This window comes from Acromyrmex echinatior, chromosome 16 (genome assembly GCF_024713525.1).
Source record: "Acromyrmex echinatior isolate Ae372 chromosome 16, ASM2471352v2, whole genome shotgun sequence".
NCBI classification, from domain to species: domain Eukaryota; kingdom Metazoa; phylum Arthropoda; class Insecta; order Hymenoptera; family Formicidae; genus Acromyrmex; species Acromyrmex echinatior.
Genome location: NC_141867.1, coordinates 2238576 through 2261509, shown reverse-complemented (window position 1 = coordinate 2261509; position 22934 = coordinate 2238576). Strand labels below are relative to the sequence as shown.

The following is a 22934-nucleotide window of genomic DNA, read 5'->3' as shown; positions in this document are numbered from 1 at the left end:
CGGTATTTTAATATTTATTTTTATATATCAATATTTCAATATTTTAATTCATAAAAACTTTTTAGAGGTATATTTACTTCTCTTACGATAATCTGAGAAATAAATTCAATAAAAATACTCCGATTGTTTATCGAATGTATTTTCGAACAAATTTGCGTTTTACTACACATTCCGTCCGCGTACATTTTCCCAAGAAAGCTCCTTTGATCATTTCCCTCGAATCTTTTCCAAGAAAATCTTGAAGGCACGCGTTATTTGCTGAAATCCGAATCGGTTGTTTAGGAAAAGCAAGAGAGACGCAATAAAGTAATGAAATTTAAACGGCATTCTATGCTCTAAAGTAAGGTACATAATATCTAATTAAAAAATTTATTTCATAAAATTTTTTACACTCCTTATCTTCTTCTTTCGTAATATTTTTACTACAAAGATTTCCTGTCAGATATAACGGACTTCTGAATTACAATCAAAGTGTGATTAAATTAATCGAACCAACATGATTATTGTTAGATCTGTATGTAATTAAATTTTTGCATATTTCAACAAAGTCAGTCTTTCTATGTTGAATGATATTTCCTTTCGTTACTGGTATATATAACACGTATCATTAATTCAAGTGTCATGATTAAGAAAAGTGAGAAAAGGCAGGTGATTTCCTGAGTGACATTCGCGTGCGATCTCACATCAATTTCAATTATACAATTCTCAACTCGTATGTCGTAAAATAGGTGCGTGCATGCTCTCACGTAAGTAAAGACACGCGAGAGAATAATCTAATAAGAAGTGGACAACTCCATCCACGACATAGTTAATAGGACGCTTTTCCCGGGTCTCGCCAGTGATTTTCCGGTCTGCACGAGGAAATGCGAGCGTGAGGCGTCAATATCCGGCGAGAACGACAAGCATGCGACGTCGCGACGTGACCGATGGCATGCCGATACATCGATTCACGTTGCACCTTCTGGCGTTCACCTAATCATGTCGCTAATATTCTTCCGCTAATATGTATCGCGTTACTTCCTCTTTTTAATGAGCGGCTTAACTAACCGAAACAGCGAGGCAGCTACGTATTTAGCCTTTTTTCTATTCGCACGAATATATTTTTCAAAGGCATTAAACCTTTAAATTTAAAGATTCGAATTGTCCAAAGTAACAATCCTAAAAACTAAGTTTAAAAACTCAAAGCGACCGAGCAATTTCGGTGAAAAAATGCGGAGTTATAGAAAATTAGAACTATTATAAACTTTATCTGTTGTCATATATAACATTATAATAATATAATTTATAATAATATACATATAACAGTGTTTGGTTTGAGTGTGTGCATACTGTTATTTTTTAAATAGAATTATTAATTAAAAAGATATTTTGAATAAAAAAGTTATTTTGTTTAAGATAACTTGAACAAAAATTCAGTAAGTTTTTTAAAATAATAATTTAATACTCTATCTTTTTATATTTGATCTTAAAAAAAATTCACTTACGACGTATTCCTTCTTGATAAATTCCTGGATCCATCAATGTACGTACATGTGTATATATTTTACTGTTGTGTCATATACTGACGATTAAGCATGCATATGTAGTTATCTTTTGTATCGGTCTCCCACGTGAAAATCGAAATACATTTGTTAAACTACTGCTTAAAATTTAATCAAATTTCACAGTACCTTTTAGAGCCTTCATGTAGAGTAATTTCAGCAACGACTGTCTCTTTCTTTCTCTTTCTGTCTTCGTTCTTCTCGTTTTTCCCGGATTAAAGCCACACGAACGCCGCATGGGCGAGGCAGTGCCAGCTGCTTTTTTCATCTCGAAATTAAACAAACATAATTAATTTCCGCCCCCGCGCGCCCGTGCTCGCTCGCAGTTCCAGCGTGGAAGCGCGCGGAAGGTTAAATCCATTTATACATATACACATAACACTACTCGAGTACACGGAGGCCAAGCCTTTTTATTTGCGCACGAAAGCTGCCGGCCGTTTCCGACGGCGATCAATCATTTCGCGGGAGAGCATGGCGAAACAGTTTCACCTCGCGCTTAATTTTGTGCTGGGGGCTCCGAGTCTCTTCGTTGCAAGAATATTCTCCAGAAAGCATCCTCTTCAGGGAGATAAGAAAATCAGATAACAAAAAATTTGTAATTTAAAAGAGTGGAGAGTGAGAAACTAAAAACGCCTCGGCTTGTTAGAAGAAAAAATTCGAAATGTGTTTGAAAATGTGATTTTTCTGATATTTCATATAATACAAAAAAATAGAGATCACAAGGAGATCAACATCGCACTAGGCAAAGCCATTCCAATAAGAAGAAATAAAAAACATCGAATATGAAAGACTGAAGCGAGTCATGCTGAAAATTCTTCGATTAAAATAAGAAATCGAGAAACGAGACATTTTGAGCAAGTCATTTTGAGGTATGGCTCATCATTTTGAAAAGTGGCTGCCTAGTAGATGAAACTCAGAGACCAGGCCTCGACGAAGTCGGATGTCATCGACCAGTGATACCCAAAACGTTACTCAATAATGTTATGCATATGTGTAAACTGACAATATCATGACACTCATGACATTATAGGAATTCGAATTGAGATTTAGCTGGTCTTTTAGTTTCCCTTACTAGGTAATTACTATACCACTGAGCCACACAAGCCCCTACATAGACATTTTCTCTGTTGTGCCTTAATATATACAAACACACGTCTAATCATAAATAGTCGTAATAAAAAATAATGAATATTATATAATAAACATGCCTATTATAAAAAAGATTATTATAATTGTAAATTAATGTAAAAAAAAACAAAGGCTGGAAAAAAATAATTTACTCGCCATCTACACACCTCAGTCATATTTACTAAAATAAATCTGGCAGTATACAAAAAAATATGGTATTATACCAATAATACTGTAGAAGGAAGATTATGAGCATGTTTGTACATATATATCCATACTCATAATAATACAAAATTATAGTGCGACGTATCAACGGAAGAAGTAATATAATGTTGGCAATATAATGTTTCCACGAGATTATTAGGACAGCCGAATCAATCATATAATTCCCACAATTTCAACTAACAAACACTATCGATTTTAAAATTTAACAGCTATTCAGATAATTTATATGTAATCCATTTACATTATTCTTACAACTCAATTGTCAAGCAAAAAAGAAATAACTTTTAGTAATATATTATCAACATCGAGTAATAATTTTCTTCATTAAATCTTGATAATGCATATCAGTCTCCTCCTTATTAACCTCGTCTTAGTTTCCTGCAAATAAATACAATTTCATGTCATATATGATAATCGAATATTTTAAATAGCTCAAATTCTATTCTAGACATATTCTATCCAGTCCAAACAGAGAATTTTTACTTATTCAATTTAGGTTCTTTCAAATTTGTTGGCGCCTTTCTTCGTTTAGGGCGAGTAGAAGGATAGCTGCTACTTTCCGAATCTTGTTGATCATCTTCATTAGACATGGTATCTCTCCTGCAAATTCAGAGTATAAAAGCATGCAATCCAATGGCATGTAACAATTTATAATTATAATTATACATACGTGACATTATTAATATTCTGAGCCATGTTCGGTTTAACATGAGATTCATTCAGCTTCTCTAAAACGACTTTTGCTGTGCTAGGATCACGATTACTCCTACTAGATTTATTTTTCAGTTTCGTCTTATTTTTAATCGCCGGAGAATTTTCAGAGTGACTCGTTCTGTCTTTCGTATTCGGTGTTCTCGATTTCTTATTACTGGAATGCTTTGTTTTTTGCGATGTCGACGTTCTCTGATGATCGCCAACTAGAATTATTGGCACTTTTATCGTGATATGATTATAATCAGATTTATCTAAACTTTGATTCGATACAGATGTGATCGGAATACTCGTAACTCTTGGTATCGTGGTGGTTACTTTAGTATCAATTTCGTTATTAACAGCGGAATTATTTATCACGGATTCCTCCAAAACAGGCAGTCGCAGCTCATTAATATCGAATTGCATATTTTGTCTTGGTGGGCGTAACATTAAAGTAAAGTCTTCTGTTTCTTCCGGTGCTTCAGAATGCCCTCGTCTCAGCGTTACGAAGCTCGTGAATTTCATTGTATCATTTGCATTACCGTCTTCTACGTTATCTAAATTTTTTTTATCATTAGATATGGCCGCTGTCGGAAGTATCTCACAAATACTATCGTTCGTATCATGTTCATGCATATAAGAGTCACATTCGGTACGATCGGCAAGGGGATATCTCTCTGGAGTTTGTATATCGTTCATAGATTCATTTAAATTCGATATATCTCCTATGTTGCTTTCTGTAGCACTCGAATCATCATACACTATTACTTGTGATGTATTATTGTTAACATCAGAGACGTCATCATTCTCGAGTTCCGGCTCATTATCTCGTGGTGGTATAGTATTATTGAATAGCCAACTTGGACCTTCCAATGGATCCTCTTCTTCCCAAGTTCTAGTATTATTTTGCAGTTTAGAACTTTCCGTTACACTCGAATTCCTACTAAAATCTTTAGAGATTTTATTATTTATTTGTACATCAGGATCTGACTTCGATGTGTCTACGTGTGTTTCATTTTTCTCGTTCGAATTAATAGGCACCTGTGATTCTGATATTGCGTTTATTCTATCTGTCAGATGATCGTCAGACGTGTCATGACTCTCTTGACTTTCAATGTCAATTCGAGTGTCAATTACCTACAGAGAAATAAAAAAAAAGTTTAAATGTAGCAATCTCTAAAAGATATTGTTAAGTATATTAGGCATACTATTTTTTACATCACATGAATGAAGTAATTCTTACAATACTATAAACAATGTGAGAATACCATAATAATTTAAAAATATCTTTAGATTTTATTGCTTAATTATTATAATATCACTTACATTAATATGTCCCGCAGTTGGATTTTCATTGGACCATCTATTTCCCGATCGCGAAAAAGATACTGACAATCTTTTTGGATGAGTTCTCCTTTTTCTTCTTAACCTTTGTTCATCTGTCATTGCAAATATATTTAAATATTAGCAAAATATAGAGAAATTCAAATTCAATTGAAATTGATTGTGAACAAAGGATAGTGCCAATTACGAACCGACACAGATTAATCGTGAATTATGTATGTTATTTAAACATCAAGGAATTTTAATCTTTTTTTGATTATCTTCAGTACAAAACAATTAACAATATTAAAATAATTAATCAAATATTAAATATTATGATTATAATACAATTAAAAATATATGGACAGGATGGATCAAAAATCGAATATTTCAAAAATAAAGCATTTTCGAGAAAAATGTTTCAGACAAAAGTTATAGGATTTAAAAAGATCTATTTATCATATATCAATGATTTTATTAGTTTGATCTTGCATCACTAAGATCAGGTTTTTTGAACTAGTTTTATTGGTTCTTAACATTACAATAAATAAAATCTGCTCTATACTGCAAATCAAATGAAATATCAAATTGAATTTTTTATTCAACCTTTTCTAAAAAAAAAATGCCCTAAAGAAATCTGCAGGCAATTTTCCTGATTACAAATATCGCAATTAAAAAAAAAATATTGCGATTTTTGTCACTAATTTCAATATTTAATTCATCTCCGACAGAGGTCTCTCTCTTCCATAGTTTTTCCTATCGACCTTTTAAGTAATTAAATTACTATTCGTAATTCCTTACCATTAACCCTGGGTGAAGAAATTGTTAATCTTTCTGGTAATCTGCATGTATGACCATTTTCCTGAAACAATTGTTTAGAAAAAGTTTATTATTTTTTTTAATGGTGAATGTTCAGAAGAAATGCTTCTCAAAAACCATGGTTTTTTCGATAGTGAACAAAATTAATTATAAAAAAACATATGTACGTTTTAAGAGAAGACTTGTGGTTTTTGTAGACAAAATTCTCAAAAACAAATAAGTTTTATTTTTTATTTGATAAATGTATACTTTAGATTATACGCCTCATCGATTTGAATGTTCTTTAGATATATTGTAAAGGAGAATGTCCTGAGTGATTTCCCGCAAGAAATTAAGTGGGGGATGGCATTGGCTTAGGAAGCATAGTAAATTAAAGTTCCATAATGTGTAGAGGATGACATTGATGTAATGCTCATTTCCACCAATATAGATTGACTTTAATCTCAGTTCTAATCTTTAGAACTAGAAAAAAAAGAGTAAGTTAAACCGAGATTAAAGTTAATTTGTGTTGATGGGAATGGGTCTTAGAAGTATAATTACGAATAATGAGTTTATATATGTCGTAATAATTTCTTGAAGAATGTAAACAAGATCAGAAAATCGTAAATGTTTTATAAACAGTCGACGTAATTCTCACAATTCGTCAACAGCTTTCAATATACGACTATATGAATTTCTAAGTCTTGTTAATGATAAGAATAAATGATAATCCTCATTCCGCATTATAAAATGTACGCGTGGAAGCAGGGAGGCGACATGTACTGCTTTTACGCATACATTTTCCAACGCGAAACAAAGTCCACCTCATCTCCCCTCTCTACCTAGGAACATACTACTTGCCACGCGTTCAAAAATAAAACTGTCTTAGGCCCGGTTGCACCAACGTTACTTTGATTTCAAGCGAAACTTAAAATTCTCTCTATCTCGTTTTAAAACTGAAAGGAGACAAAAGGAACAAAGAGAGTTTTGAGCCTTAAAATTAAAGTAACGTTGGTGCAACCGGACCTTATTCGTTTTCGAATTTTTTTCTACAAAATCTACAAGCCCCCTCTTAAAATATGGTACATATCTTTTTATAACTAATTTTGTTCATTACTGAAAAAAAACACGGTTTTTGGGGAAAGCACTACACTTCTTAACATCTACCTTTTTAATTTATATAATTTTAGAAATAAGTTTCATATATCCAGGCTGAATATTTGAAAATACTTTTTAAAAACTGACATTATTAGAATTACTTACTGAAATATAATATCCATATTATTAAAAGAAAGTTGTTTTTTTAACAGTAATTTTTCAGATCAAATAACAGTTATTAGATATAGATATTATTACGTGGATATTTTAATAAGTAATCCCAAAAATATGTCAATTTTAAAAAAGTGTTTCCAAACCTTTGTAATGTAGGACCTGGAGTGTATATGTGATCATGGCGATCGTGGTATAGAGAGTTGTGTGGTTGCTCTCTGTGCTAAAGATCCGGATTCAAATTCATCCAGAACATATCAGATTTTTATTTGATCGTCACCTCTCGGAAGGCAATGGCAAATCACCGAGAGTATCTTTGCCATAACAACCTCTTCTAAGGTCATTCAAATACAACGTTAAAAATTTATAAGCCCCATATATCGGAAGATATATGCACAAGAAGTCATCACGTCTCTAATCAACTTCTTCTTCTTCTTCTTCAAAATTAATGACACTCGCCGCCAAAATGATGGCAATTCCGACCAGAATCGTAAATAAATTGTGAAAACTAGTGAATGGGACGAAATAATGATGTAATCAAGACAAAAAGTGTATTGCAATGCACAATCGAAGCCGGAAACGCTTTTCAAAAAATGAGTGAGATGATGCAACACCCAAAGCGAGGCGAGACGCACGTCCCGCTCGAGTGAACCCACAAGACTGGTCTCTAATCAACACCTGAGAATTATATGAGACATATAAAATAAATGTATACGTACATATCTAAGAGGCATAAAGGTTGATGAAGTCGGAGATCTATTCTCCGAACTTCTAGTGGGTGTGTTTGCTTCTGGTATAGCAGACAATCTTGATACATTAATATTTTGCATATTAATCCGACTTAAATTTATCGTAGGCTTAGTAATAGTATGCCCACCCACCATAGGTTTTACCACTCCTTTTGCTGGCGATTTTGTTGATAATCTAGCAGATGGTTCTTTACCTGAAATATATTCTTATATGAAGAGAATTTAGATATTAAATGCTTATAATGCAAACAACGTATATATTTAGAAATTAAACTAAGAAATTCTTAGAATTTAACAGTATCATATTCCTCACTTCCAGTTGAAGTAGACAACCTCACAGCAGTATTGGAAGCAACAAGCTCTTGACACATAGAGATAGTATTTGTCATATAACCAGTCATTGTGACTAACATTTTTAATATTTCTTTTGCGTTATTCAGTACATTCGAAATTACAGTCTGAAACAGATAATAGATAATAGATAATCGATTAAATTAAAAACTATAGTATTTATTAGTATTTACTAGTATGTGGATTACAATTTTATTATATGTAAAATATGTCACAGTAAAAGTTAACTTTAGTATTAGGTGTTGGAATTAATTCGTAGCGTTTTTAATGAAAGAATGTTATTTATTTCACATGAGCATTAAAAAATACATTAATGAAAGTACTTCCCATCACTTGTAAAACGCTACGAATTAATTCCAACACCTAATAAATGTATACATTTATTAGTCAATGTACACATTTATGTATAATACAATTAAAGTAAGACTGCAGTAAATATATTTACTGAGTTAACACTTTAATTGCAACATACACACACACACACACACACACATACACACACACACACACAAATTTTTAAAAATTGTAATAATCTTGACCTGAATAAATGTTATCAAAGTCATGACCCTGAACAATTCAAAAACCATTGGTTAGATTAGAATTGGTTCTGCAAGTATCGTATTTCACCACATCATGCAAAATTTGATGAAATACAATGTTTGCGAAAGTAATTCATGGAATTTTGCAACTGCAATTGGAGAAATATGAACGGGAGCATTGATTATGATGGAACCAAATTGATTGTTTTATAAACAAAATAAAAAAATTAATAACCACATCTGTCTAAAATTGCAACAGTATCTCTGTGAAGGATTAAACTGTTTAAAATTAGAATAGTTTAATATTTGTGGTGGCATTTCTGTGTCAGGCCGAAAACTTTTCAAACTACCTTTGTGTATATATGTATGTATGTATGTATGTATGTATGTATGTATGTATGTATGTGTATGTATATGTATGTATATACATATATATACATATATATATATATACATACATACATACATACATATACATACATACAAAAGATAACAGAAAGAGATAGTTACATAATGATACTTACATTTCGTGTGTTACATATTAGATTTAACTGCTGAATCTCTCCTACTAGTTCTACATTCTGTGTGAACAATTCTTGGTTGTTCTGTTTTTCCTTAGACAGTGCTTTTGCTAAATGATTATTATTATGCTTCAATTTTTCATATACTAGAAAAAGAAACAATTTTAGCAAAACAATTGCCATATGTTAAAGAAATGAATTGCTATAAAATGCGAATTTTCTTACATGGTCTATAGGATCGTAATTCCTTATAATGTGTCCTCAAGAATTGTGATCTTTTATTAGCCAATACCCCAACTCTCTTAACTTTTCGAATTGGCATTTTCGGCATATTGTATGTATGATTTTATATAATTTCACTAGCTCAATAAATCTACATATAGACAATAGGACTATAATAGGAATATATAGAAATTAAAATAAGGATCCTATTCTGTAACTGTTAACGACAACAATACTCTTACATTATCGTTGCACAGGTATTTGTATTTGGTATAAAAAACTGTGCAATGTAATGATATCGTTATAGTCGTCAATAGTTACAATAGGGTCCTAAATCTTATAAGTTTATTTGGAAAATTCAAATAAATATAAGTTTTATCATTATTAGAGTTGAAAGAAAATTGAATGTTTTAATTAATATATTAAAAATTTTTTCCGATATTCTTTGTTATCTTGCGAAAAATTAGCCCGTGAACAAAACAATCTTTTATTGCTATTTATTAGTGCACCTTAATTTTTGTTCAATATTAATGAAGATACAGGTATGCTTCTCTCTCTCTCTCTCTCTCTCTCTCTCTCTCTCTCTCTCTCTCTCTCTCTCTCTCTTTCTCTCCCTTCCTTTCAACAAAATATACCAAACATACCTCACAAAAAACGTACTTCGTAAAGTATCCAGTTTTTCTTGCGTATCTACAAAGCTTGCGTTAAAGATTTTCTTTTTTCACATACGAATAACCAAATAAGAGAATACTCATGACCTTCGTGACGTTCCTATCTGCACTGAATAGTGAACGTTGTAACACATCGGTATTTAAATGATCTCATAAAATAACCTGAGCACACATCAGCACACATGGATCTAATACACATATATTGGCACACATACATATGTTTGTTGGTCGTTGGTATCTTCCATTTTAAATCACAAGTTTGTTCATGGTGGAAGAAGATAGATGAGACAACTTGAGGAATACGCAGTAAGAAATTTAGGACCTAAGGTTATGTTCCAAAACGTTCTCTCCGAAGATTTTACGTTATATGCTATAATGTACATTACGTGTACTATATATATTTCGAGTAAAATTTTCCTCAGAGAAAAAGTTTTAAAACGTAGCCTAAATATGATTCGATTTGATCGGCCGTTGTGTGACAACTAAAGAGATGTGCGGTAAATCGTGGTGTAAAGTTGAAGTGAAACAAATATACGTTTGTTTCACTTTAATTTATTGCTGGTTCAGAGTGCAGCAATAAAGACCTAAAGATAGAACACACCCAAAGAGTACTTTTCAATATTCACTGCCAGTGCTGAAAATCTATAGCGCACGTAACGCATACTATATAGTTTCAGCGCTGATAGTGCACATCGAAATACATCCTTTTGGTCTGTTTTCTGTTCCTGCACTACACTGTTCTAGAACTCTCTTTCTCGCTTTAAACAAATATCAAATGTATATCTATCTCACTTTAAGTTCCAAAAGTGTACACTAGTTCAGCCACAGAAAACAGACCTCTGGTTTCTCGATAATTCGCTCCAGTTCAGTAGAGACCCAATCAGAGTTTGGCTATGAGAACATCCGGCACTTTTTACAAAATTGTGCGAAAAAGATATGTGCTATTTCACTTTCACTCTGTAATACATAGAAGTCTGGACAAGTCAGAGAGGCGACAGGAAATCGTTTGATTGGCTGTTTAACGCGATCACGACGCCATTTTTTTCACATTGACGACGTTCAGCGGACTTATCCGTTTCCACCAATGTAGATTAACTTTAATCTCGGTTCAACTTACTCTTCATCTTTTTCTAGTACTAAAGATTAGAAAAAGATGAAGAATAAGGCCGGAATCAGACTATGTATTGAAGATTGAGATTAAAGATTGAAATTTCACCAATAAGAAGAAACAGAGAAATTTTGGCTCCTTTATTCTGATTGGTCAAACTTCAATCTTATATGCTCGATCTTGTACTTAAGGCTTCCTTAAATTTATTTATAAATGCTCAGTAGCTAATGAAATATTGGGTCATCTAAAAAGTATCCGCGGTTTTTTGTCACTAGATGTGTGTTGATGGTCATATATCTAGTGACAAAGTACCGCGGATACTTTTTAGATGACCCAATAATTCGTAGAGTATCTGAAGATAAATTTAAGAAAGCCTTAAATATAAGGCCTGACTATGAATACGGGTATTTATTTTCAATTTCATTCTTCAATGCGTAGTCTGATTCTGGCCTAAGTTGAATCGAGATTAAAGTTAATCTACATTGGAAATGGATATTATATAGTTGAGAACACTCGCTGTTATTGGTGTATTCTTCTAGATCACAGTATTCTTTTATCACAGTTCAAAATTACAAAAATACGCACTTTTGTTTAAATAAAAAAAGTTATGACGGAATTATTTGTAAACCCTGAATTTATATCCGAATTCAGTATTAAATAGGAATATTTCTTTTTCCATTGGAATGCATATAAAAATATTGTTCTATTTAAAGAAAGAATTACAAATATTTATGAACAAAAGTATTTATTTGATTTATGCTCTCACATATCAATTCATTTCAATCCAGCTCTAAAGCATGAACTCGGATAAATTAATTAAAATGAATATTGAATTGCAATTTTTAATTCATTTCAATCCACTTTTATTTACCGAGTATAATAATATTACTATAATTGATATTAATATATTGTCTTACAAAATATCGTTTATCCATGAGAAACTATTCCCTCCCAATTAGGGAACACGAATCAAGGCCACTTTTTCTATTTGCGTACCATCAAGTTCGGTGTTTTTCTATTCATTCCACCGGTTTCACGTGAATGTACAACTTGCTGAAACAAGGGCCAGCCCAAACCTATGTGTCTAGTTTTTTTGGTAGTGAAGCTCCGTAAGAAGAGGGGCGCCAAACCTACTACATGCATCCGCGCTTATATTTTACAACATGTCATGGATTAAATATACATATTTATACTACTTACAAAATGCATATCTTCTGGCCATAAATTATATTCTATATATTTATGAAATTTGTTAATAAGTTTTTAACAAATAAGGAACAATGGTTAAAACCTTCTAAAGGTCACTCAAAATCATGACCTTGACAATGTATGTAACGTCAAGATCAATGGAGATTGCCCTTCTCCTTTTTTTCTTCAGTTTTTATACATATATGTTAGGTACACGTAAATATACAATGACTCATAAGGCAGGTTCGAATATTCTTATAATACTGATATGCTTATAAATATAACAAAATTGTAAAGTCCAGAATTTTTAATACTTTTTTTAAGTCTTCGTGTCGATAGCACTAGTGTTATCATATTATCACATATTTCGTTACTCGTCGTCATGAAGATAAGCGTACAGGTCTTATTATATTATTCGCTAGCTATGTGTTTCTCGGAAATTTCAACCAATATTCCTTAATCATTTCTGCGCCTTTCTCGGCTATCATAATTACTGGCGCGTTCGTATTTCCACTTACGAGGTTTGGCATGATTGAAGCATCAATCACGCGCAACCCAGTTATGCCATAGACTCTAAGCTGAGGATCTACGACAGCCTCGGGATCCCAATAAGGACCCATTTTGCATGAACCGACGGGATGGTAGATGGTGGAACTGTAGTACCTGATCATGCATTCCCAGTAAGGATCAGTATACATGGGTATATGTTTGCATCCTGGAAACTGATGCGAGTTGAGCTCGCTTCCAAATCGCTTAAAGGCGTTGGTCCTGCTCAGGGCCACACTGATCTTCACTCCCTCTACTAATGTGGCGATGTCTTCCGCTTCCTTGAAGTAATTCGGATAAATGAGAGGATAATCAAATGGATTTTTACTGCGCAACTTGATTACACCGCGACTTTTTGGTCGTAGCAACATAGGAAGTACACTCCATGTGTCCTTGTTGTTGATCGGTCTGAAAACGGCGTCATAGAACTTCTTTGTTAGTCCATGGATTTTCCTCAGTTGTCTGCCGCCATCCGAATTCGTCGAACCGGAAATGAAATGCAACTCAATGTCGGGAAAGTCTAGCGAAGCGTTTGCATATTTGGTGTTAACAAAGGCGATGCCCTCAACACCTCCAAGCACCGTCAGAGGTCCACTGCCTAGTACAGCGTATTCCATCAATATCTGGATGTTTTGAACCCGTTTTTCCACTATAGAAACCTCTTGATTAACCATGAATGTAAGTCCACCCAAGCCAACATGATCCTGCAAATTGCTACCTACCTAAAGACACGGGGAATAAATCATATGGATTAAATAAAATGAAGATTGCTCGAAAATTCGACTGATTTATAAAGTTATTTTTATCTAATCTAATATGACATACATAACTTTAAACGATAAAAATGTGACCTCGAGAGAAAGAGAGAAAGAAATTGAAGAAATTTTGCATGAAAAAATTAAAACAGTAACCTTGCTATCTTGAATCACGGGAATACCGAGCTCTCGCAAATGTTCCTTCGGCCCGATTCCTGATAGCATAAGTAGCTGCGGCGAATTTATAGTCCCGCCAGATACAATCACTTCCTTCTTTGCGCGCACACGAAAAACCTTCTCGTTCCTGACGAATTCTACCCCGTAGGTATACTTTGTTTTGGGGTGCACCAACACTTTAGTAGCGTGCGCGTGCATTGCTATGTGCAGATTCTTCCTGAGTCTGACTGGCCTAAGAAAAGCCTTTGCACTGGAGCAGCGACTGCCACGTCTAATAGTGCCCTGAGCGATCATAAAGCCGGTTTGAAATTCGCCATTAATATCGCGATTTTCGTATCCCATTTCTTGACCAGCCTCGACGAAGGCCGTCGCTAAGGGTGTGTGCCACGGTGCCTCCTGCACCGTCAAATATCCGCCGCTCGCGTGATACGGTGTGTGAACCAAGTAAGGATTCTGATTATCCTCAGATTTCTTAAAGTAATGCAGGACATCACGCCAACTCCAGCCAGGATTACCCTGCTGCTCCCAAATGTCGTAATCTCGTTTGTTGCCTCTTAAATAGAGCATATAATTAAGCACGCTGCTTCCGCCCAGAACCTTACCTCGAGGCCAATTGCAACGGCCGTTCTCCATTGCTACAAATATTTAATAACGTAAAAAAGAAATATGATAGAGAGAAACTGAGACACTGTTTGAATGTTTTAAACTTAAAGGGAGGGTGAAAGAATAATGGAAAAAACATAATACCTAGGCAAGAATCACCATGTGGCTCAGTCTTATATTGCCAATCCAGCTGACTCAGTTGAAGATATCCGGCGAAAAGAGGTACATCCGAGATCTCAGGTTCGTCACCGCCTGCTTCTAGCAACAACACGTTCCAATCTTCAATTTCAGATAGACGGCTGGCAATTACAGCTCCTGATGCAAAAAGAAAAAGAAGGAAATGATAGAAAAAAGTGTATTTGTCTTTGTATTACGCTCTTATAAAATATTGCGCTCGTGTTTCAAAATAACGAGAGTTTCGAACACGTACACGTACCTGCACTACCACCGCCTATCACTATAAAGTGATACGAAGGTAATAGCATCTCTGACGGCACGTTGATTGGTGGTGCTTCATTATCCAGAACTTTATAATGAAAATAGGCAAGTGTCGCAGCAAGAATCGGAAAGAAGAATGAAAATCCATTAGTTGATGCTGAAGTCAAACCTCCTGTCAGAAAGCTTTCGATGCCCATTTTGTTTTCTCACGGTGCTTCTTAGTGAAGAACTAAAAATAATGACTAAAGCTAGGAATTATATATACGTAAAAACAAATATATTATATACACATATTATATGCATAAGATATGCATAAAAATATGCAAAAATATGCAATATATATATTTATTAAATGAAAAGCAGAAAGAAATAATTGTAAAAATATAATAAAAAAACTAGTATATAATAAAATAAAAAATAATATAATAAAAATATAGTAATATAATATAGTAATATATTATAGTAATATAATAAAAAATATAGTAAAAATAAACAAATTAATTTAAAAAAAAATGATTAACTTTGAGCAAAAAATATAATATATAAAACATTATTAACACAAAATGACATAATTTGAATTGACAAAATTAGGTCTTAAATATTTAATTTCTCAAATAATTGTAAATACTAATGACTATATGAGCAAATACACAATTTTATAAAAAATATGCTCAAAAAGATACATATATACAAAATATACAATAAATAAAAGTAGACTTTAATATTTTGCTTTTACATAATCCGTGTAGATATGCAAGCCGTTTTGTATTCATATTAATAATATAAAATATGCATTTATAATCTCAGATTATATTCATATAATCTCAGTTTTAGTTATGACACGGGAAAATTTACAAATGTGTATTAATATTCATTGTGCAGGATTTATTTTCTTATTATACTACTAAACTTATTATACTACTATATACTAAATTAAGAAATACAGTAAATATATCAAAATATACTAAATAAAAAACAGGTATACATGCACACAATGAATAATAAAATTTCTCTAATTTCTGTAGAATTAAAAAAATTAACAGCGATTTCAAAGATTATTTTCAAAATAGAATGAAAGATGGTAAATATTTGTTATTATTTTATAAAATATAATAAATATATTAAATAATATCGTAACGATAAAATGATGTAACTTAGACTATAAAAATAAACTTACTATTTCCGTAATTACGTAAATGTGACTCTTTAATTTGTACTCTCTCTCTCTCTCTCTCTTTCTCTCTCTCTCTCTCTCTCTCTCTCTCTCTCTCTCAGTCTCTCTCTAAAGATGCTTTATCAAAAATATTTCCAATTGTCACGTAGTAGCATTACAACTTTCTCAAAGATTGTTTTTTCATATAATGCGAATATAAATAATAGTGTTATTTATTCTCTTTTTTTTCGATTAAAACAATTGAGAAAATTTATCTAAAAAACATCTAATCGAATCAAACCAACGTAATATATTGTTAAAATAAATTGGCAACATTACATTAAAAATAAAGAAGAGAAAGTCATGTCTGAGCAATCTGATAGCGCAAAATGAATATCAATTACTCGTGAAATTTCAAATCTATGAGTCATTTCAAGTGAATGTGTACGCATTTGCATTATTCATAATTATTTCATGTTCTTTAACTCGCTATTTGTTAACAATTTTATTTGTTTAACAGATTGTTGTGTAAGAAATCACAACAAGATACGTTTTGCGCAAAGTGTGATGATAATGCATTCCTTCATTGATTTTTAATCATATTATGACGGCGATATTAACTAAACAAATTAATGTAGCCTTTACGTCATATGGAAAGTTTGTAAATAAAATGTACATTTATTTTAAAAGTCTGTTTTTCTTCTGGAAATTGCAACGACACACGTGACTCTTATAATATAAACTTTTGTTTTAATACGTATTTTTCTTTTGCCAACGTACTAGAAGTTTGATGAAATTAGAGAGAGAGAGAGAGAGAGAGAGAGAGAGAGATGAGAAAATTCAGAGACCGAATTATAAGTAAAGATGAGAAAATCGCGGAAATGTGAAGCATTGCTTGTATTAACACAAAACAAAGGAATTGACACAAGCTAAACGCTTCGAAAAGGAAAACTGTACTGGTTTAATTGCCTACTTTCTGAAAAATAGCAGAAAACGTATACGTTCTAGAAGTTTCCAATATCTTGAAATATTTACACGTTTCAAAAGTTTTAATCCCAGTAAACGAGAATAAATTGAAATGAATAAAAATGAATTCATTTCCGAATTTGTGCTTCTGATTTTTCAAATTCATTTTTGAATCCATGAACACATCTGAATTCAACATGATGAATAGCTCTTGTATTTCTATTCGAGTTCAAAAACACTTATGTTGTAAATAAGTTAGCTATAAATACATCCCAGTTCAAAATTATAAAAATACACATTTTTATTTAAATAAAAAAAGTTATAACAGAAATAGGTCCTGAATTTATATCAGAGTATAGTATTGAATAGGAATATTCCTATTTTGATTGAAATGAATAAAAATACTGTTATAAAGAAGGAAATATAAATGTTATTGTAAAATCAAAAGAATATTTATAAGAAATTTATTTTCAAGTCGTTTTACTTTCTATCTCCATTTCATGAACAGAAACGAATGCCGTCAGATATCAATTTATACATATTTTAATTCATTTCAATCCATTCCCAAACAGCAAAGCAAGGCATCTTAACCAAAGTCAGTTTGCCCTAATTAAGTGAAAAATTACCAATTTTCGACATAAAAAAATGTCTTAAAAATCAAATATCGTTTGAAGTCTTGTGTACAGAGATCGAAAATTACGAAGTTTTTTAAACCTACGAAATGTCTTTAAAGTTCAGTAATTTTATAGATTAGCTTATAAGTGACCAAATTTTTATCAAACGTGTGTCTTCAAAGTTGATTCAACTTATAAGTCAAAATTAGATCCCGTTTGAAGGAAATGTGACCTGGTTATATTACTTAATTTCAACCTCGCAGGCGATATGACTTAATTGGTCAGAATTACCTAATTTTTGCCATATATACATAGTCCTTTGTGTTTAACTTGACTAATAAGGGAATATTTAAGGCGCGAAATAAACTTCGCGGCTGTGCTGAAAGCTAACTACAAAGTTAAGATTACCACGGAAAATGACTTATAAGGAAAAGTGTCCAAGATTAGCTCGAAATGCCCAGCAAAATTGCTCTGAAAGTTAATTATTGGTTTTGGACCTTATTGAAAGTTGCCATTTGTAGTTGTTGTGTTAAATCCTGTTTGCTGCGCAAATTTTATAAGATTTTCGTCACATTAGCTATTTTTTACTCGATATTTCTTTGCCAAAGAATGAAAAATCGCTTGGTAAAGCAGGACGTGTTTTTCTCTTTGTGCTGAGTATTGTCATTTCTAAAATTTTTAAAAGCGTGACCGGTTTTAACTATGCATTGTAAGCTGAGTTTATTCCGTGACCAGAGATAGTTTAACACAATCAATCATTTATATTCGCGATGTCACAGGCATTTCTTGATATGTTTCTATATATTTCTTGATATCAATCTAGCGATCTCTTCTTCGCCTTTAATTGTAATCTCGCAGCCGAACTGACTGGACTTGGCCATTGATGAATATTTCTTCGAAATGTGAATTAAGGTAAATTAAACTTCGGATAATATAATGCAATGGTATTGTCGAAGCTGGCAATGCTTTTTAAAAAAATATATTCGAGGTGATGCAACACCCGAGACGAGAGAGAACACATCCGCTCGAATGGTCTCACGAGATTATCCAGCGATCTTGACTAAGTCAATTTAATTTATAAATAAGGAAATTGGACTTAATCAGATGCCTTATTAATCGAGATTTATAAAATGCCCTCAAAGTCAACGATTTGGAAATAAAAATGCTTTGATTAAGGAAATTTGCCCTCAAAATTAGGCATTTGGCCTTCACAATAAGGAAATTCGACCTACAAGTCGAAATTTAGACGAAAATGTTAAGTCAGCCATCATTACGAGAACTGTTCTGTCCGCCATAATTAAAACGCTTTCCAAAATTATGCATTGTAAAATAAATTATACTGTATCTCTCAGAATAATTAAAAATTAAAAAATAATATCTATTTCATGTTACTTTTAACGTAGGTGCAAGATAAAAATATTTTTGTTGTATTAAGTGTAAAATATATTATTGTTAAATAATTAACCATTAATTAATAATTGTTTCAATTATTTATTTTTGAAGGCGCGTTAGTTTAGTGAAGTAAAATATAAATCTGTACATAAAATTTTCTTTCGCACTTATATTTCTGTCATCATATCATACGATATTCAATTTCAAATTCGACGTGGAGATGGGACTGTTAATATTTTATTTCGAATTTCTATTTGTTTGGAACTTTGGGGTCGATTCTGTATTTTCAAACAAGGTGAAAATTACAAAAGTGAGCGAATTTACTAGAATACTGATAATTTCATTGATCAACATCTAATAAATTTGCTAAGTAACTTTTGTAATTTTCACCTTGTTTGAAAATACAGAATCGACCCCCTTATCAAGCATGTTATGGGGTAGCATGGCTACTCATCTAGGTAGAATTAAAATGGATGTGCAGCGCTGCCATCTCTAGATATCTCGACGAGCTGAATTGCCAAAAGGAGAGAAGGCACAAGTTAGTTAGAATTAAATCAAAATTATCAAAATATTACCGATATTCGACTTTCTGCTAGGTTTATTTGATCAAATCCGACTATGACTTACAGGACGAAGTGTCTTCCATTACCTAATTTCGACTGTAAAATTACTTCAACTTTATTCCCCACTTACTTTCTTTCAACGTCGATTTGACATAAATTGGACTTGGTCGAACAGATTTTATAACTTATCAGAAGATCGAATAGACGTAATTTCGCCCTACTTTGCTGTTTGGGTTCTCGTTTACTGAGATGACATTTCTTCATAATTTAGCGAGATATTTTAATGTGAAAAACAGCACGTTTAATATACTTATGAAAAGTATAAAATATTTATGACTTGTATTTTTATAATCGATTCTTATATTTAAGACTATTTTAAATACAATTTTAAGATATCATCAACCACAAAACTGTATTAGCATCTAAAATATTACTTAAGGGCCGATTTCACCATTTCCAATTAATTTGATCGGCCAATTATTCTTGGAATTAACTAATTGCATTTGTTTTCAAATAGAATTCATCATAGTAGATACTTAATCGATTGATCAAGTTAGTCGGAGTAAAATTGGCCCTAAGGCGATTTTGAAATAAGTATCGATTATGAATATCGTCCTTATAAATATAACAATCTATATAATAATTATTTTTTTACCATCTCTACTTATTAATAATCCTTGTAAAAAATATGGAATCGTAACAATGGAAATATTGCAAGTTATTATAATTTTAATATTTTAAATCCGCATTTTGAACTTCTCATTGTTATAAACTAGAATTTTATCAGAATACGAGCTACTTTTCTTTTTCTAAAGAAGCTTATGTTATATATATAAATGATTTTAACGTACACAGATATATATATATATATATATATATATATATTAGGTGTTGGAATTAATTCGTAGCGTTTTACAAGTGATGGGAAGTACTTTCATTAATGTATTTTTTAATGCTCATGTGAAATAAATAACATTCTTTCATTAAAAAACGCTACGAATTAATTCCAACACCTAATATATATCATATTAAATAATCCCTATTTTTCAATCACCGAACTTCTATTATCATAAAAAAGAGAGAGAGAAACAGAAAGAAATTTGCCTTATAAATTGTCCACCTACCTTCTTTCGAATCTTATTTAGATTTTACCAAAGTCAATCCGCGTGTCGCACGTTTTCGATATGTTTATAAATTTAACAAAAGCAAATATATGTATTGTTTTAGTACACTCTAAACACATCCAGCAACAATTTTTGATGAGCTGTGAAAAATATATAAAAATAATTCTTCCGTTGTATTGAAATATCGAAGTGAAATGAATACGAGCAGGTGGGATCGCGAATATGGGATCTGCTGATCAATCGATAAATAAAGAGACGGAACATCTGAACGATGTTACTCGACGAAGAGCAGAATGATACTGATCGTGACCTTGTTACAGTCCCGACTGTATGTAGCTATGCAAGTACTTCATTGAGAATATGTATCGGTTATGGTTTCAGCTTACGACAGTTCTGTAAACTATACATGCATAACGGTGCATAACGGTTCTCTCTCTCTCTCTCTCTCTCTCTCTCTCTCTCTCTGTCTTCCAATATTCCTTCTTGTTCGTCTCATGCCGATACATTGATAATCCTCATTTTGATCCTATTGTCATTTCTCCATTGTCGTTTTCTGCTAGCCTTTAAAAATTGTAGTCAATCAAAAAAAAAAAATGTACGTGGATGACGCGTCGACTAATGAAATGCAAAAACGTGTAGTAAACATGGATAAAAAATTCAAGAAAATTGATAACTTTTGTCGACGATTTTTTCTTTGGGAAAATTAAAGAAACGTCTTATCTGACTTAATTGATTTTTTGGGAAGTACGATGCATGTAAAATTTTTAATTTTTTTCACTTTTTAATTGTAAATAAACGGTAGTTTTTCAAAATTTTAGCAATTTGAAGCAACAATTAGTTTTATGGTAATTAATTTGAAGTATTCTACTTTTATTAAAAATATTAAAGTATCATTACCAAAATTTATAGCGAATTATTAAATTGAAATTTAAATAGTATACAATGATAGAGAATGATTTTTATATTCGCGATGACATGTAATATGTCGACGAGAAAAAGCGTGACGGGTATTTCAAAATTGATGATGTGATGGTGTCTCAATCGTCTCAATGGAGAGCAATTCTATGATACCGATTTATAATAAAAAATTAAGGAAAACCGAGGCTAGCAGATTACAGGTAAATTCTGACAGCTCTTATTAACATAGACATGCATCACATCCATTAATGCATATTTAGATATCGCGCGACGAGCGATATCTAATGAAAGCTTTGATTCCATCATCGTGTAAGAAAAAGCAGAGCTTTCATTGGATATCGCTTGTCGCTCATCGCGTCCAATGTGCAGCAGGCATTAGTCTGATAGGAGCATAAGACTCAGCAAATTAACCAATCACAGTTTTCGAAATAGTGAGAGAGTCCCAGTTAGGCACATCACTAAATGTGACTGTTTTAAAATATTCTAAATATTTTAAAATATTGCTGCTCCACTAGAAAATTACTAGACACCGACTAATATGAATGTGTTCAACTGAAATGTGGGCATCTAGGATCCTCTTAAAAAATGATCTTGTACCTTGAAAATTTTTAACTGTGATCTACTTGCTAGTTAAAGGCCATGACACATAAAATATGGGGAACAATTTGAAAAATTAAAAATTAAAAACTTTCTTTCAGTATTCTTGTTTAACTTTATAAATTATTCATATAATAGTTTTATAATTATCTTTTGATCTTTTCTGGCGTGAGAAAGATTTTCACATCTCATATTTAAAATAAAATTTTTATATTATATTTTAAATTTATGTGAAAATTTCTAAAGAAATATCTAAATTTCTTCAGATCACTTCGGATTTTATAAATTTTCTTCGATATTATGCTTAGATTTCATAATTCGATTTCATATATAAAGAATTTTAGAACAGATATATATAGATGTTCTGAGCATTTCTTGAAAAATGTTTTAATTCTTATTAAAAAATTAATTTTTTTTAAATTTATTAATTTATATAAAAATTTTGAAAAATTATATAGAAAATCTTAATAAAAATTTTCATTAGATTTGGTTTCTAATTTGTGTTTATCTATAGATACAACTACGTTGCAGACAGTAAAAGAGAATAATAAAAAGTCAGATATTACTATATTACAAATCAGATTGATTAAATATATGTAATATTAATATAAAATAAGGTAATATTGAATTGAATATACATTTGATATTAAAATTTCAATGAAGTACATATGTATTAGTATTGTGAATTTGTTTATATTATATATATATATATATATATATATACATATAATACAATATAAAAAACTTTTTAGCATTTTTTGT

At 31.7% G+C, this 22934-nt stretch overlaps 2 protein-coding genes across 9 annotated transcripts; both read right to left on the bottom strand.

The window, feature by feature from the left end:
- Positions 1-2829: 2829 nt before the first annotated feature.
- Positions 2830-10545, bottom strand: LOC105155107 (uncharacterized). 7 transcript variants are annotated; one of them, XM_087414388.1, is made up of 11 exons: positions 10412-10545; positions 10004-10321; positions 9363-9510; positions 9141-9283; positions 8040-8184; positions 7697-7920; positions 5712-5772; positions 4914-5026; positions 3565-4724; positions 3378-3494; positions 2830-3272 (listed from the first exon to the last, which is right to left on the bottom strand). In XM_087414388.1, exons 3-11 carry the CDS (start codon positions 9466-9468, stop codon positions 3254-3256), a joined length of 2088 nt encoding a protein of 695 aa, XP_087270514.1. In that variant the 5' UTR covers positions 9469-9510; positions 10004-10321; positions 10412-10545; the 3' UTR covers positions 2830-3253. The 7 variants fall into 7 exon arrangements, with proteins under 7 accessions (XP_087270514.1, XP_087270515.1, XP_087270516.1 ...); XM_087414389.1 differs by having other exon boundaries at positions 9363-9529; positions 10246-10321; XM_087414390.1 differs by having other exon boundaries at positions 10246-10321.
- LOC105155108 (glucose dehydrogenase [FAD, quinone]) lies at positions 10071-22822 on the bottom strand. Of its 2 annotated transcripts, XM_011071025.2 has the most exons (4): positions 14844-15234; positions 14552-14722; positions 13784-14439; positions 10071-13594 (listed from the first exon to the last, which is right to left on the bottom strand). In XM_011071025.2, exons 1-4 carry the CDS (start codon positions 15040-15042, stop codon positions 12749-12751), a joined length of 1872 nt encoding a protein of 623 aa, XP_011069327.1. In that variant the 5' UTR covers positions 15043-15234; the 3' UTR covers positions 10071-12748. The 2 variants fall into 2 exon arrangements, with proteins under 2 accessions (XP_011069327.1, XP_087270519.1); XM_087414393.1 differs by adding an exon at positions 20658-22822 and having other exon boundaries at positions 13784-15074.
- Between the last annotated feature and the right edge of the window lie 112 nt (positions 22823-22934).